General features: G+C 33.3%; 1 protein-coding gene across 1 annotated transcript in view; it reads right to left on the bottom strand.

Annotated features, from left to right (window-relative positions):
• LOC134719694 (uncharacterized) overlaps window positions 1–16,157 on the bottom strand; it is a 29,447-nt gene extending 13,290 nt beyond the window's left edge. Inside the window, exons 1-2 of the mRNA XM_063582664.1 lie at window positions 15,493–16,157; window positions 10,616–10,774 (exon numbers count right to left, since the gene is read on the bottom strand). Coding sequence (XP_063438734.1) covers window positions 10,616–10,774; window positions 15,493–16,157 — 824 coding nt within the window. The remainder of the gene's footprint in view (window positions 1–10,615; window positions 10,775–15,492) is intronic.
• Between the last annotated feature and the right edge of the window lie 2,007 nt (window positions 16,158–18,164).

Below are 18,164 nucleotides of genomic sequence, written 5' to 3'. Positions count from 1 at the left end.
TGATTAAATAATTTTGGACAAAGAAAGATAGCTCCAATTTTCAAAGAATATTTCATAACAAGAATGTGTCCAAACATGGATGCCCCACTCGCAATATCATTTTCCATGTTCAATGGTCTGTGAAATTTGGAGGAAAATATCTCATTTCGCATTAAAATTAGAAAGATCATACCATAAGAAACTTGTGCACTAAGTTTCACGTTGATTGGACTTCAACTTCACCAAAAACTACCTGGACTAAAAGACTTTAACCTGAAACTTGCACCTTCATTTTCTATGTTCAGTAGACCGTTAAAGTGGGGTCAAAAGTCTAATTTGGCTTTAAAATTAAAAAGATCATATCACGAGCAACATGTGCACTAAGTTTCACGTTGATTGGACTTCAACTTCATCAAAAACTACCTGGACTTAAAGACTTTAACCTGAAACTTGCACCTTCATTTTCTATGTTCAGTGGACCGTTAAAGTGGGGTTAAAAGTCTAATTTGGCTTTAAAATTAAAAAGATCATATCACGAGCAACATGTGTACTAAGCAATGCTAAGTTTCAAGTTGATTTGACTTCAGCTTCATCAAAAACTACCTTGACCAAAACCTTTAACCTGAAACGGGACAGACAGACGGACACACAGACCCAACATTCTTGCTGCTTACAATTATCTCTATCTATAATGAACTTGGCCCAGTAGTTTCAGTGGAAAATGTTAGTAAAAATTTACAAATCTTAAGAAAATTGTTAAACAAGAATGTGTCCAAAGTACACGTATGCCCCACTCGCACAATCCTCTTCCACGTTCCATGGACCGTGAAATTGGGTAATAATCTAATTTGGCATTAAAATAAGAAAGATTATACTATAGGGAACGTATGTACTAAGTTTCAAGTTGATTGGATTTCAATTTTATCAAAAACTTTAACCTTAAATCCCCACTTTCATTTTCTATGTTCAGTGGACCGTGAAATTGGGGTCAAAAGTCTATTTTGTCTTAAAATTAGAAAGATCATATCATAAGCAACAAGTGTAACAAGTGTACTAAGTTTCAAGTTGATTTGACTTCAGTTTCATCAAAAACTACCTCGACCAAAAACTTTAACCTGAAACTCCGACTTTCATTTTCTATGTTCAGTCATGTCAGTGGACCGTGAATTTGGGGTCAAAAGTCTAATTTGGCTATAAAATTAGAAAGATCACATCATAAGCAACAAGTACTAAGTTTCAAGTTGATTGGACTTCAGCTTCATCAAAAACAACCTTGACCAAAAACTTTAACCTGAACGAACAGACGCACAGACGGACGAACAAACGGAGCCACAGACCAGAAAACATAATGCCCCTCTACTATCGTAGGTGGGGCATAAAAATGAATATTCGGAACAATAACTCCTTAAGGGGTCAATTGATGATTTCGGTCATGTTGTCTTATTTGTAAATCTTACTTTGCTGAACATTAATGCTGTTACAGTTTTAATATCTGTCTCCATCTATAATAATATTCAAGATAATAACCAAAAACGGCAAAATTTTCTCTAAATTACCAATTCAGGGTAGCAACCCAAGAAAAGGTTTTCTGATTCATCTGAAAATTGCAGGGGAGATAGATCTTGACCTGATTAACAATTTTACCCCAACAGATTTGCCCTTTACATGCTTAATGCTTTGGTTTTTGTGTTATAATCCAAAAACTGCATTTTACCCCTATGTTCTATTTTTAGCTGTGGCGACCATCTTGGTTAGATGGCTGGGTCACTGGACACAAGTTTGGATTATTTTGGCCCTGTAGTTTCAGAGGAGAAGATTTACGAAAAATGATTAAAAATTGACTAAAAAAGGCAATTACTCCTAAAGGGGTCAACTGACCATTTCGGTCATGGTGACTTATTTGTAAATCTTACTTTGCTGAACATTATTGCTGTGTACAGTTTATCTCTATCTATAACAATATTCAAGATAAAAGCCAAAAACAGTAAAATTTCCTTCCTTTTGTGGTCATTAACCTTGTGTTCGAATTTCATAGATTTCTATTTACTTTTACTAAATTTAGAGTGCAAAAACCTAATGTCTTTGGACGACGACGACAACTTAATATCAATGCACGACAAAAAAAAATTCATTTTTTGCAGTTATATAAAAATTTCAATTTCTAGTCTCAAATCATCATGGTTGGAAACAGTATCAAACATCAAAAACGTATACTTATGTGATTATTTTGTGACAATTTGATACTAATACATTTAAATGCCAAACTTTATATAGTTCCACAAGCGTGCACACACTGAAATGTCTCGCCTTCTTTACTAATCATTGAAATTATGTTGATAGTCCTAATAATAAAGCTTTTTTACAACTGTCACATAAACTTAACATTGACCTTTGAACCATGAAAATGAGGTCACAGTCAGATGAACCATGCCAGGTAGGCATGAACAGCTAACAATTCTTCCATACAACAAATAAAATTGACTTATTGCTTATATTTTAAAAACCAGATGCTCCGCAGGGCACAGCTTTATACGACCGCAGAGGTTGAACCCTGAATGGTTGGGGCAAGTATGGACACAACATTCAAGCTGAATCCAGCTCTAAATTTGATAGTGATTAAATAGTTGACACAGCATAGATTTCTGACATAGAATGAATGTGTTCTAATGAACGTAACATTTTTGTTTTCTCTTAGAGCAATTCACTAGGCTGTTGAATATTAATCCTTTTTTTTAATTGAGTTTGCAACAATAACTACTCATTTAAATACATCATAAAATATTAAGATGTAAAAAAACTGCTTGGTAAAGATTGTTTTAATTTATCAGTTGGTAGTAAAAAGTGAATATATATTGTCACCGAACGCTCTTTTTTTGAGAGCCCAGGTGGTCGTGTTGTCTAGCGGGACGACTGCAGTGCAGGCGATTTGGTGTCACGATATCACAGTAGCATGGGTTTCGAATCCACCCAAAAAATTTGCGAAAGCAAATTTACAGATCTAACATTGTTGGGTTGATGTTTAGACGAGTTGTATATACATTATGTACACAGCCATGTATCACCATCATTGATGGCGATCCGATGGATACATCTGTTGTAGGGTTGTCACTGACTCAGAGGTACTTATGAATATAATTATTTTCTGTGACTGTATCTTACATTAATTTGTAGGATCCTTTACTATAGATAATTTAGCTGATCTGTAACAATAACATCTTCATGCCTTATATATCATGTACTGTAGTACGCCGCTAGATTAAAACTGACGTGGAAAGGTAACATATGGCCACCTAAAGCTCTTTTTTTGAGAGCCCAGGTGGTCGTGTGGTCTAGTGGGACGACTGCAGTGCAGGCGATTTGGTGTCACGATATCACAGTAGCATGGGTTCGAATCCTGGCAAGGGAAGAACCAAAAATTTGCGAAAGCAAATTTACAGATCTAACATTGTTGGGTTGATGTTTAGATGAGTTGTATATTGTATATAACAAAGATTTAAGTTTATTCTGGACAAAGAAAGATAACTCCAATTAAAAAAATTCTTGCTATTTCACAATATTGTGAAATTAGATATTTCTTGCTTACTATTCGGGACAAAGAAAGATAACTCTAATAAAAAAATATTGCTATTGCACAATATTGTGCAATTAGATATTTCTTGCTTACTATTCTGGACAAAAAAAGATAAGTCTAATTAAAAAAAAATTAACTATTGCACAATATTGTGCAATTAGATATTTCTTCCTATTGAGCAATACTGTGCAATTTAAATGACTTGCTATTGCACAATACTGTACAATTGAAGATTTCTTGCTATTGCTCAATACTGTGCAATGGAAAATTTCTTGCTATTGCACAATACTAAATATAATAATTTTAGATCCTGATTAAGACCAACTTGAAAACTGGGCCCATAATCAAAAATCTAAGTACATGTTTGGATTCAGCATATCAAAGAACCCCAAGATTTCAATTTTTGTTAAAATCAAACTAAGTTTAATTTTGGACCCTTTGGACTTTAATGTAGACCAATTTGAAAACAGGACCAAAAATGAAGAATCTACATACACAGTTAGATTTGGCATATCAAAGAACCCCAAGATTTCAATTTTTGTTAAAATCAAACTAAGTTTAATTTTGGACCCTTTGGACTTTAATGTAGACCAATTTGAAAACAGGACCAAAAATGAAGAATCTACATACACAGTTAGATTTGGCATATCAAAGAACCCCATTTATTCAATTTTTGATGAAATCAAACAAAGTTTAATTTTGGACCCTTTGGGCCCCTTATTCTGTTGGGACCTAAACTCCCAAAATCAATACCAACCTTCCTTTTGTGGTCATACACATTGTGTTTAAATTTCATTGATTTCTATTTACTTAAACTAAAGTTATTGTGCAAAAACCAAGAATAATGCTTATTTGGGCACTTTTTTGGCCCCTAATTCCTAAACTGATGAAACCAAAACTCCCAAAATCAATCTCAACCTTTTTTTTGTGGTCATAAACCTTGTGTCAAAATTTCATAGATTTCTATTAACTTAAACTAAAGTTATAGTGCGAAAACCAAGAAAATGCTTATTTGGGCCCTCTTTGGCCCCTTATTCCTAAAATGTTGGGACCAAAACTCCCAAAATCAATACCTGGTCATAAACCTTGTGTTAAAATTTCAAAGATTTCTATTCACTTTTACTAAAGTTAGAGTGCGAAAACTAAAAGTATTCGGACGACGACGACGACGACGACACAGATGACGCCGCCAACGTGATAGCAATATACGACGAAACATTTTTCAAATTTTGGGGTCGTATAAAAATTAACCATTTCTTCATCTTATTGTATTTATTTTTATTAAAATCAGTCATGTAGTAACTTGATAAAAAAAAATATCGAATTTAGTAAAAATGATAGACACAAAGTGGATATAGCCAATATCTGTAATATACATGATTACTTCCCTTTGCGTTGATTATTTGTTTCAGATTGTTTATTTATTCCTTGGCAATATATCAATTACAATTTCAATATTTCCATCAAATATGATGTTTTGTAAAGAAAAGACTTTTGAACTAATTTATTTATAAATGTGATATTTGGTTAAATTTTGCAAGATTGATGAAATGTGAAACCATTTCTAAAAAAACTATGTTTACATAATATAAACATTAACTGACCCTTTCAAAGTCTGACAATTGTAACATAATCTGATGATAATATAATAAAGATTAAAATAAGACTGTACATGTCTGGTGTTCAGAAGTCAGTCTCACAAAAAAACTTAAGACTAAGATTGATCATAAGTATACTGACTTGTTCATGACTTACGATCAACTGTAGTCGTAAGATTTTTTGTGAAAATGACTGCAGAATCTTATTATATATCAAAAATATACAATTCCTTGATTTCATTTTAATAAAAAGAATGAAGTCATTTAAAATGATATAACCAATTGTTTTCATCTAATTGTTCAGAGAACAATTGATGGTGGTGGTCTTTCCCCATTGGTTAGTTGGTTGGTTATTTTGCAAAAATCATTATTTTTATTGATTGATCGGGAATCTGTCACACAGATAAATGGGGGCCAGTATTACACATTGTACTTGGTAAATTGATTGATAGGCAATCTTTAACACAGATAAATGGAGCCCGTATTACAGTGTACTTGATAAATAAATTTCTAATCATGATTAAATGATTACTCTGAATCATGATTTGATTGATTAGATCTTCATGAAGATCGATTGAATGGTAATTAATAGTAAAACTTGATTGATTGATCGGCAATCTGTAAAACGTCAATGGGGCCCGTATTACACAGTGTACTTGATTGATTGATTACATGGTCATTTTGAATCAAGATTTGACTGATTAGATCTTTATGAAGATCGATTGATAGGTAATACATGGTAAAACTCGATCGATTGACTGGCAATCTGTAAAACGGCAATGTGGCCCGTATAACACAATGTACTCATTTGATTGATGCCTGATCATGCATGGTTGATTACATTGTTATTTTGAATCATGATTTGATTGATTAGATCTTCGTGAAGATCAATTGATTGGTAATATATGGTAAAACTCGAGCGAGCGACTCCGTCCGTCAGTCTGTCCCATGAACTTTGTATATATGAAGTGTGATTATAATAAAGACACCGACCTACTGTCTGCCGATACTTCCATTTAAATCAAGAGAGGAAGTATTCTTAGCACGACACAGCGTGCATTATTGTTACTATTTAAGTGTTTATAAATAATGCATTTTATTTCTTTTGCAGTTAATGATAGCATTTTCCATGATGGGATTTCAAGATTGGAGAGTCTTATTAGTGAACTAGAGAAAGAAGAAAATGAAAATTCAATGTAAGCTGTAAATTTAAAGTTGTTGAGGAAGATGGAAAATCTATGTTTTCTTGCTCTCTTTGCAACAAAAATTACAAGTTGGGAGATTTTGGAAAGAAAATCCAAAATGTTAAATTTCATGCCAGTTCAAGGGGACATTTGGCAAATGTTTATGCAGTTGGGATGAACGAGGAAATTGATTCAACCATCAAAACTATGTTTGATGCCATTGAAATGGAACTTGGCAAAGGAATTTTTCTGCTTAATCAAAAGAATGCACATTGTCGCTGCTGCAAAATTGACATAAACTTGGGATGCAGAGGAAATCCTGTCCAGAGAGCCAGGGAACATGCAAACAGCAGAGACCATAAGGAACGACAGGCTAAGTTTCAGACTAACAAAACTAGAGACATTGCAAGCTTTTTCATTAAAGGTAACTAAATGACAAAGAATGATGTAATGTTTGCTGAATGAAGTTTCAGTAACATAAGAAAATATTTGTTTGTTCCATGCATTATTTGTTAAAAATCCGCATTTAATGATTTCAATTGATTGATTGATTGTTGGTTGCTTAACGTCCAGTGGCAAATATATCATGCATGTTCAGGACAAGAACAAGTTAATAATAAATACAATAGGAAGTTTTGTTCATAACAGAGGCCATCCGGGATGATGGTCTGGGAAATTTGGAGTGCCACTAGAAAATGAGAGTACATGTATACGGGATAGGGACAGAAATTTTGCCGCGTGCAACAGTCCACATATTCAACCCTTAAATTATAGTTGTTGCAAAGGTTTCTAACGGGCATAGAGTGTGGCACTCTCTTTACACGAGGCATCGTATTTAGCGTTCCCATTCTGACCGGACGTGACTGCGAGCTTAATAAATCTTGCACAGCCAAACGGAGGCTCCTCTTCGGCAAATGTTTTACTGCCGGTCGGGAGAAGACCAAGCGAACATATTTCGTTTCCCCAGTCTCCCTTTGGGTAACACGGATTTAAACAAAAAGCATACTATGGTTCTTCAACTATTTTAGTTCTTATACATCCGTGGCTTTAAAATGTTCTGCCTTTAGTGTCCCTTATCTAGGTTAATCCAGAAAAGTGATTCATTTCATTTTATCTTCATAATTTTTTAGACCACAATGAGGTTTAAAAGATGGACTCGTTAATATATACATTTAAAACAATATAGAAAAGATCGGAGCATTTGGTATAACTACCAGTCGCAGATATTTCATACATGTATATTCAAAATGAAAACCTTACACCTTATGTGATTCTTTTGAGATCGACGTACATAGTCAGTGCAATAACAACCGTAACATACCCATGCAGTGTTATGAAATGAAATTTGTGTAGGGGAATGCTTTAAATAGCGATGAATATAGAGTAACGCTTTAAATTAACTGGTGTAAAATTAATTATATAAGAATGCGACCTTATGAGAATTATCTTGTTCGATGCTTTAAAAATTTACCTAATAAAATGTTACAAGAATGTACTCAGTGTAATGCACGGAGATTATTCATACTGTATTGCTACACAGGTTTACCTAGCAAAGTGCCGTACGAATATAGCCTCTGCATAATGCAAATGCACGACTTTCCTATTTATTTTATATAAAACAATAAGGAGATGTGGTATCACATCCAATGAGTCAACTACCCGCCACTGGTTAAATGAAGTCGATGTAAGCAATAACTATTAACAACCAAACTCTTTTCAACAATTAAAGGGACAAAAACATATTGTGTAGGCCACAACAACTCGGATATGAAAAATGCAAAATATTTCTAACGAGAAAATCAACAGCCTTATTCATGAAAAAAATAGTTACGAAAAACAAATACCATGTTGTGAAGTAGAAGACTTGAACCAAAGTGAATAACAACCAGTAGACTATTAGTCCAATAATACAAATCTTTGGAGTTTGTAATGAATTATATTCAACGATTTTTATCGGATACATTTTTTTTGGGGGGGGGGGGGGGGGGTAAATGTTGACAATAAGAAAAGTAACATCCTATAAAAAAATGTTGAATGTAAATGATATGAAACTCCAAATTCTTACATTATTGGACAAGTAATTGGTCGATAAATGCATTTGAATGGGGACATATAGTCGGACCCCCCCCCCACACTTTGTCCTGGGTTGGGGCCACCTTCTTTTAATGGCTGGATCCGCCCCTGCTAGTACACCACGGGCTTCTAAATTCTTGTATTATGATCTATTATCATGAACTAAGTGAAAACATAGAGCTGACTGAGTGCGAAATTTTCCTGGATAATCATTGAGGTAGTTTATATGCATTCCTTGCAGTAGACTTCCGTTAAATTAAAACAAAATCTTTAAAATGCTATCGAAATGTATAAAAAGTCTGAACTTTTTTCACCTCTCATTCCACTAAACATTAAATTACAGTTACAAGTGCCACAAAACTTTTCTGGCCTCTTTTCTTTAACCGTAATGATATTTTCTACTCATTCATAATCTTGAATTGAGACCTATTAGGAATAACACAGTTACTCAGTAAAAATTACATTTTTTTTCTAATTTGAAATGATGCACACAGGCACAATAAAAGAAAACAAATTTACAAAAAAAAAAAATGTAGCTATCTCTTCGAAATTGGAATTTGAAAAAGAAGAAATGACGTGTTATATTTTTATCATACATGAATCATGTGTATTTGTACTTTCGATTTCAATTTGGTTCTAAATTTAGATTCAGTTTTACAATAAATTTCGGACGGAATAGAAGACACCTGTTTATTTTCTGTACATGTATAAAAAGTTGAAAACTGGAAGTTGAATGACATAGTTTTTTTTTATTCTAAGATAAATGTTTAGAGTGATCACTTTTTAGTTTACTATGAGTATATTTTCGGGGCCTAATTTGTTAACTTTCGTATTTTTTCTTCCGACTTGTAAGTGTTGCCCTAGACTAGTCGTCAAATTATATTCTCTTGGTATCGTCTTATTTTCTAAATTGATATAAAACATGTCCTAAAAATTTCATTAGCACAAAAAACGAACATGTCAACGTTTTTTTTAATCTAAAAATTAATTTCACATGACTTTGTGTAACCTAAAACTTTATGTTGAGTATGTGTGTTTTTGTTCAAAACTACGGCTTTTAAAACGATATTGTTGGGTCAATTCAGGTTTAATTTTAATAATTAAATACCTAATAATAGAAGTAGAATCATCACATGTTTATTTATTTATAATTCTGTTGTGAGGCGTTTTTACAATATGTTGATATCATAAGTTTTTACACGAAATGCCTTTCATGTCCCATGCGTCTGAAACCAAAAAAATCAACTAGTATTAAAGTCAGGCTGCACGGAACAATAGAATGCTTTGATTTCTAAATGGAGTAATTCAGACAATTTCTCATGATAAGGTTTTTTAAGACAGCACGGGCGTGCTTGTTGGATTTATAATAGAGGGGGAGGACAGGGGTAAGGGTTACAGGGAGAAATGGGGTAGGAGAAAGGAGAGGAAGGCTGGGAGAAAGGAGAAAAAGTTGGAGAAAAAAATAAAATATGAAAAAATAAAATATCTCTCTTTTTTCCGGTAAATTAAAAAAAAAAAAAAAGGAGAAGAGGGGTGGGAGAAAGGAGAAGAGGGTAAGAGAAAGGAGAAGTGTACCCCCCCCCCCCCCCCCCCCCCCCCCCCTGTCCTTCCTCTCATAATAGACCGCACGAAGTATTTTCTCTTTCGTGTGTCCTTTCTTGGAGTAAGGCAGATAACTTGCGTAACTAAGGTCGATCGTTATTAATCCCGTATTCCGCTAGGAGCGTGCAATTACGTACACTTCGCCTTAAGATGGATTTTGCAATAAAATAAAACTAAAAAAATGCTTTCGGTTTCTTATGGTGTCCTGTCAGGTTTAAAAAAAACTTTAATATAACATTGAAAATAGATTTTAAATATTAACATGAAGCAAGTAACACTAGTAATGGTGTTTATTTATGCCTTTTGAATTATATTGTGCAAAATGAAGAAAATAAAGATTGGTTTCCTGTTTGGTTTCATGTCACGTAAATGGTGAATCAAAATGTATTAATTTTTTCTCGAAAAACTCAATTGTTCCATTCATACTATTCTAACACCAACGTTAACACAACCCACAAAATAAAAGTAAAAATTTTAGAACTTATAAAAAAGGATACAAAAAGAAACCAAAGGCCGAATACCAAATTATGGTCCATATATATATATATCTTGTAGTTCATGCACCTTTAACCATTTTTAATGCCTGAAAATAATGAATATGTACTTACACAATATTTAGGCCAAATATTCTTGCAAAGGAGACAAACAGTTCTTGATACATTCCTTCAGACAGTTCCTTAGGTTTGTTTCCTTTCCTTTTTCTAATCATGTATAAAAGCTGCCATATAAAGGTTTTCAGATTTGTACAAAGATCCCTATCACAAATTCTAAAAAAAAGAAGCATAACAAAATGAAACACAAGACTTAACTTCATGTAATATGCCAACAGGGTTCGACAACACAGGGCTCACGCTACCAGGCCATTAGTTCAAAGCCTTCAATTTGCTTTGTCATTGAATGCAAACCCTTGAAATTGACAAGAGTGCACACACTGAAATGCCTCGTTCACTAATCATTGATATTATTGTGATAGTCCTAAATATAAGGCTTTATTACAACTGTCACAAAAACTTATTCTTAATTAACCAAGAACACTAAATATTTACCAATGAACCATGAAAATGAAGTCAAGGTCAGATAAACCATGCCAGGCAGGCATGTACATGTACAGCTAACAATTCTTTCATACAACAAATATACATTGTAGGTGACCTATTGCTTGTCACTGTGGGTGGATGTGTTGTCTCAACTATCTGACAGTATTTCATTACTAATTAAGCCTAGTGATAATCTCAGGGCTAACACTACTTCAGCTTGATTTTTAAAGTTTCTCTAGAGTTTGTTTACATTGACATTGTATCATATCCAGTTGCAATAACAACTTTTGATGTCCTCCCTTATGATGCAAGTAATCTAAATGTCCGAGAGCTTTCGACTGTTATCGTGGTTGGCACTAAATGCTTATTCCTGTAAATGTTAAACATCAATCTCCTTTAAAGGAGGTGAAAAAAGCATAAATATTTGCATATTTGAGTCTCAAGGTCGTGAAATCTCTCATAACTTCACGTCCTTTTGAAAATAAAGGCTTTTAGTTGGCAGCAGAAGCAATGAAGCAGCACATCTAGTTTGGACTACAAGTATCCACTTTTTGATGTGCATGATGTGGGACAACCTCTGGCATCCCACAGCCCCAGCTTGTCTTGCAAAACAGCCATTGGACATTGATCAGAGTAATTTTGGACTAGTAATAGTATCACATCGATGGCAATGATATTACGGGAGAGTAACAAATTTTATGCAACTAATTTATGCAACTAACATGACTAACTAAAGGGATCCTCATAGCAAAAAAGATGGCAGTTTTACAATGTAAATTATCTTTAACCAGATGCTCCGCAGGGCACAGCTTTATACGACTGCAGAGGTTGAACCCTGAACAGTTGGAGAAAGTATGGACAAAACATTCAAGCTGGATTCAGCTCTTAATTTGGATTGTGATTATATAGTTGACACAGCATAGGTTTCTGACACAGAATGAATGTGGTCTAATGAACTTAAATTGTTTGCCTTTGAGCAATTCATTATGCTGTTGAATATTAATCCTCTCAAAAAAATATTTGAAGAAATTTTCTTTTTATTTATGAAATCTGAAATGAGAAAAATTGACCCCCCCCCCCCCCCATTTTGTTTTCACATCCCCCTTTCCCTTATTCCAGAACTGATCTCAATTCAAATTTCTAATGGAGTTTGCAACAATAACTGCTCATTTAAATACATCATAAAATTTTAAAATGTAAAAAAAAGTGATTGCTATCACTGAATGGTAAAGATTGTTTTAATTTATCAGTTGATAAAAGTGAAAATACATTGTATATTGTATAAAACAATGATTTAAATTGATTCAATAACTATTCTGGACAAAGAAAGATAACTCAAAATTTAATATAATATATTTTATATTTAATATGACTTATCTGCAGAAAGCACCAAGAGTCGGTGCTTAAAGGGGGGTCCGTACTTGTACTTAAATGCAGATGAGTCAAGCTCCTTAATTATTGAAAATATATTTTAAAAACATATTTTTAAGATTATAGATTCTGTGTCCAGCCAGCAAGGATCATCAAGGGACGGTGCAAAAGAATTTGAAATTATTCTTATGATCTGTGCAGGCTTAACAGGGTATCCAAATTCATATTAAAGAGTTATAACGAATTAGTTATTGCAGATTAAGTTGTCCTTTAATTCTTAGTATCTTCTATATATTTGTAAAATGCAAATAGTACTTTGGGATCCTCATTATTCATTATCCAAATAAATTTGTTATCAATATTTAAATTTTGAAAGTTTGGACATGATTTTGATATGTTTTGCATCAATTCCTCTCTTTTTAATAAATGAGTGTCACATTTAAATAATCAAAGAGCTGAATAGCTCTGAGGGGAAAGACGGCCCTTGTTTCTATTTAATTATGTTTTATTGATTTGGATCAGTAAGACTGGTTTCCAAGAATAGTATACCTGTTAAAAAGTACCTGACAAAGAACCAGTTAAAAATTATTGATTGCAAGTAAACATGTTGAAGAAAAAGGCTTTGCATTTGAATAAACAGAATACAGAAGCTTGTCAAATTAATATTTGTTTTCTTGTTTTTTGTTTATAAATACTTTGTTCATCAAAGTTGGATTAAATTTATTTTCTGCAGAATAATAATTTACTTGTCCCGACGGACAAGCTTGATACAGCTTTTACTTGTCCGACCTTTTTTCCCTCTGGTATCGGACAATCAGACAAGCATTATTGTCGAGGCCTGCACGGGTTATGTTCTTCTCATATATGTTATGATGGTATGATACTAAACCCCTAACGGGAAGGATTGTGCCTGATGTTCATTTGATGAAATCATAATCTGTCAGTCAGTTTAATTGAAGTCTGGAGCTGGCATGTCAGTTAACTGCTAGTAGTCTGTTGTTATTTATGTATTATTGTCATTTTGTTTATTTTCTTTGGTTACATCTTCTGACATTGGACTCGGACTTCTCTTGAAATGAATTTTAATGTGCGTATTGTTATGCTTTTACTTTTCTACATTGGTTGGAGGTATAGGGGAAGGGCTGAGATCTCACAAACATGTTTAACCCCGCCGCATTTTAGCGCCTGTCCCAAGTCAGGAGCCTCTGGCCTTTGTTAGTCTTGTATTATTTTAATTTTAGTTTCTTGTGTACAATTTGGAAATTAGTATGGCGTTCATTATCACTGAACTAGTATATATTTGTTTAGGGGCCAGCTGAAGGACGCCTCCGCGTGCGAGAATTTCTCGCTACATTGAAGACCTGTTGGTGACCTTCTACTGTTGGTTTTTTATTTGGTCGGGTTGTTGTCTCTTTGACACATTCCCCATTTCCATTCTCAATTTTATTAACTTTTATTTTAGTGGATGATTACTCATCCATTGAGGTGCTCCTGAATTGGAGGAAGATTCTCATAATTTTTACAGAAAAAAAAGTGGTCTCACTAATTAGGGACAAGAAGCGACAAGAAGAATAATTTTGTCTTGTCGCTAAATAGTCTTCTTGACGCTTCTTGTCGCCTTTTGACGCTTCTTGTCTCTGATTAGTGAGACCCGAAAAAAGTAATAAAATCGTTTCTTTCCCCTGTCTCATGTACATTTGTAACCCCACGATCTTTGTTTATTTTGAAAGTTGTTGACCTACAAATTAAAGTATTGTATGTTGATGTTTAAATCATCTTCAGTAAACAATATTTAGATTTAACAAATAAAATTTTTTAATTAGTGCAGGATCTCTAAGAATGATTTAAATAACCAGTGAACTGGTGAAGGATATCCCTGCTTCTTCCAAGAATGACGTCATTATAAAATACAATGTAGGTTGGATATATTTAGAATATCTCGTGATACTAATTTTTCCGGATGGTAAAATAAACGTAAATAGTGTAAAGGAGAGTTCAAGATACGATAATTTCGTGAGAAACAGAAGGGAAATGTGTAAAAAATTGTTTAAAGTCAAACTATTCATTATTGGGTCTCCTTCTCTTCAATTGAAGTAAGATTTGTTGGGGGGTTTTCCACACTATAACATGTATAAAAACAAAATGAATGATGTGAGGGAGTTACTCTCTGGTTAACCCCATAGGGGATTAACGGCTTGAAGCTGTCTTTCCCCAAATAAAGAACTTCATCATGCTCATCCTCAACCTCACCTGAGGTGCACCTGAGACAAATTCGGTTTTGTCAAAGAGTACCCTGGTATCTACCAGATTCAATTTGCAATTTGTGAGCAGATATTCTTAATCTAGTAATATATATTTCCTTTGCTCAAAATGTCGAAGTATTGACAAATAATTTTTCAAAACTGAAGTTGCACTTGAACATGTTGAATGTTACATGTACATAAGTTCGTAGTTTACCATCTTTATGTACATGTATATCTAGCTGTTTTTTCAACAATGCAGTATACATTTTTTTGTAGTATCTCTTAACTACCTGACCACAGTGTAGTTTAAATGTTGAATATTTTTCAGGAATATGTTTTTCTATGCCTGACATTTTTTCCCATAAAATATTAATTGATCCATACCAAGAGTTTTTTTTTTGTTTCAAATAGCTTTTTAGAACAATTATATGCAGCTTTAAACAAAGGAAATGATGAGCAAATATTTTCTATACAATGCCAATATCCTAAAACATGATTGACTCTATCATAGTGAAGTGGAAAATGGCCTTATTCAGACAAAACTGCAAAGTGAGTACTTTTTCTATATACATACATGTATGTTACATCAATCATTGTCAATGAACGAAATATAATTATATATATTAAAATTTATATACATATATATCATAAATGAATATAGGGTGAACGAACCCAGTGCGAACGGACTATCAGGGCGAACAAACCTAGGGCGAACATGTAAATTATCAGGGCGAACGATCCTGATACCGTTCTATTTTACATGATGGCGACTACAGTGGCTAACAGGGCAGAATTGCATTTAAGATGTAGCACAAGATAATCTGAAAACCCTACCTTCTAACAAGTGGTTGATTACAATTAGCCATGGCTATATAGTTGTCAATCCAATGACCTTCTTCTATGATTTGGTTCAATTTTAACATGACATCTTCTTGAATATTGTCAATGTGACAACAGTCAATGTCAAACACATTAAGAACTGCATGCCGAAAACACTCATATTTTTCTTTATCTTCTGTACGACCTTTTAAAAAGAAATTTAATACTTCAGAACATGCTTCCTTTTCAATCAAATGCAGAATACCCTTTGTAAACACGTCATCTGCTTGTGCAAATTTGTCGCTCCCAAATATTATTCTAAAATTTGGCAATACAAGATCTGTCCATTCCGAAGTGTTTTTCTTTATAGTTTCCAAGAAAATAGGACTTTCTGTGTCCATTCTAGTTAACACAGAAATTTGAGATGAATCGCTGCTCTCAGCATGCTCAGATACATTTTCGCCAGAGGCAGAGGCAGAGGTGCGAATTTCCTCAGCAATGCTGTCGTCAGAATCGCTTCCTTTCTTGGAAGGTCGCTGTTTTTTCACATTTTCAGTGCTATCATCAGATAGCGATAGCGTATCTGTTTCTGAATCAGAACGGCTTCTTTTGGTACAGTGTGTTGAATCAGACTTAATACATGCTGCAACACCAACTTTCTTATTGTTCAATGACGCCATTTTGGGGGTTTCTCAATGGATAGTCTGAATACCGTATTTAGGGGAGGGTCTAAAACGCGGAAGTGGAAAACGCGGAAGTGAAAAATAGGTGTATTATTACTAATATCTCTGGAACCGCTTAAGCTAAATCGATAAATAAAAGTGATTTTAGAAGCTATTTCAATTGTTTATTAGATAAAATTAAAAGAATATATATTAGAAAATGCTTTTTTACCGAAAAGTGGACCGGAAGACATTCTTAGTGTGACTCTGGCAACACATTTTTGAACATTAAAACTTAAATTCACGAAAAAGCATATAACCCGGTCAAAGTCTGTAAATTGATTCTTAAAGACATTTAAATTACTAATAATATGATATAAAGAAAAAAATAAATATATTACTATAAAAGGGCAAAAAATTGACCGGAAGTCACCCTGGTATATAAATGATGAAGTCAAATTTTCAACTTTGAACTAAAATTCCAAAAAAAATAAAAATCCCGGTCAAAGTCTGTAAATTGATTCTTAAAGACATTTAAATGACATTTATTTATCAAAAAATTATCAACCTTAAGGCAAAGACCAACTTATGTTTATCAATTTTAGTTGCATGAATTTTAACCTTCTTTCATATAAAGCATAATGCTGCCATTAATGATAAGGATTTTACTAATATAATAGTGTAGTATATAGATAATTAACACCAGTTCTCCCTAAGGATCAAACTCATAAAGACATGAACGTTCACAGATTTTCAAAAAATTTTGCAGGGACACTTCATTCGGCAATAGTAATTCAAAAATGTATTTAGATCTGATAGTGTTGCTGTGGTTGCTATGGAAACAGCATGTCATATTTCTGATATTGTAATTTGAACTAAAAAATGAGTTTCTTGATAAAAGATACAAATTGCAGAGAATTTGTTTAAATGAGTGAATATGTACTAAATTAATAATTTTGAAATGGCCAAATGAATATTTTAATTTGTCTAAATTTACCTTGGAGGTCTGATTAATTGTATGAGAGCTCAATGTATAGGGCTTTGTATTATTTTTCTTAAAAAACTTTGGAAATTTCACAGCCAAAATATATTAATTGCACCAAACATCATTAAATTTAGTATAGATATTTTAAAACAAGCTACCAAAGACAATCAATTAAGAAAAAAATATTAGTGGGGTAAACATTATTTTTCATACAATCACCATTGAAAATCTTCAAATAAGCATCATTTTTGTCAGAGAGTTACTTCCCTTTTATTGCCTCATTTATTTAGAAGCAATAAACAAGCTATTGTCCATAACAACATAACAGACGACAGAAGATGGTAATATGTGTGCACCTTGTTGAGAAATAATCAGAAAACAGTGAGATGAATTGTAGTTTAAGTTGTTTTGACACATCTGTGTGTTGTAGTAGTTCTTATGAAAGCCTCTGTGACATAGATAGGGAAATATCAGACATAGTATTGTCAGAAGTTGGTCTGCTTTTCTGTCAGAGAACCAAAAACTTTTCAGTCTGTAATGTTCATTTGGAGAAAATCTTGATTAAAAACCGGTCTAAGAATAAATCTGTTCGATGTGCTATTCCAACACTACTTTCACACCATAAGAAGACAGCTCCACGGGCGGAGAGAAATATTACAAAGGATGCCATGTTGAAGATTCACAGCAGTACTGGCATTGTACTGGCTATTGGAACCCGTAAGTATTATACAAATTCATTGCCAATCATTTTCTTGATGATCAAATGCCTTATAATTGAATATAAATATATATGAATGATCTGTAAAATACACGTAACAGCTGACCCCATTTCATCTTGAAACAGATGCTGAATAAAGTAGTTGAATCACCAAACATATTTTCGAAATTATTAATGAATTGACAGTTATACTAACACTGAGTTGTTGATTATGATTGTATATCATCTGTTGTAGATGTTAGACTGAAAAACAGTACTTGAAAATACTTTCACAAACATTTTTTGTTTATAACAAATGTCAAATTACCTCCCTTTACAAACT

The sequence above is a fragment of the Mytilus trossulus genome, chromosome 5, assembly GCF_036588685.1.
Source record: "Mytilus trossulus isolate FHL-02 chromosome 5, PNRI_Mtr1.1.1.hap1, whole genome shotgun sequence".
Taxonomy (NCBI): Eukaryota; Metazoa; Mollusca; class Bivalvia; order Mytilida; family Mytilidae; genus Mytilus; species Mytilus trossulus.
Note: the sequence above shows the minus strand (reverse complement) of the source record. Positions and strands in the feature narration are given on the sequence as shown.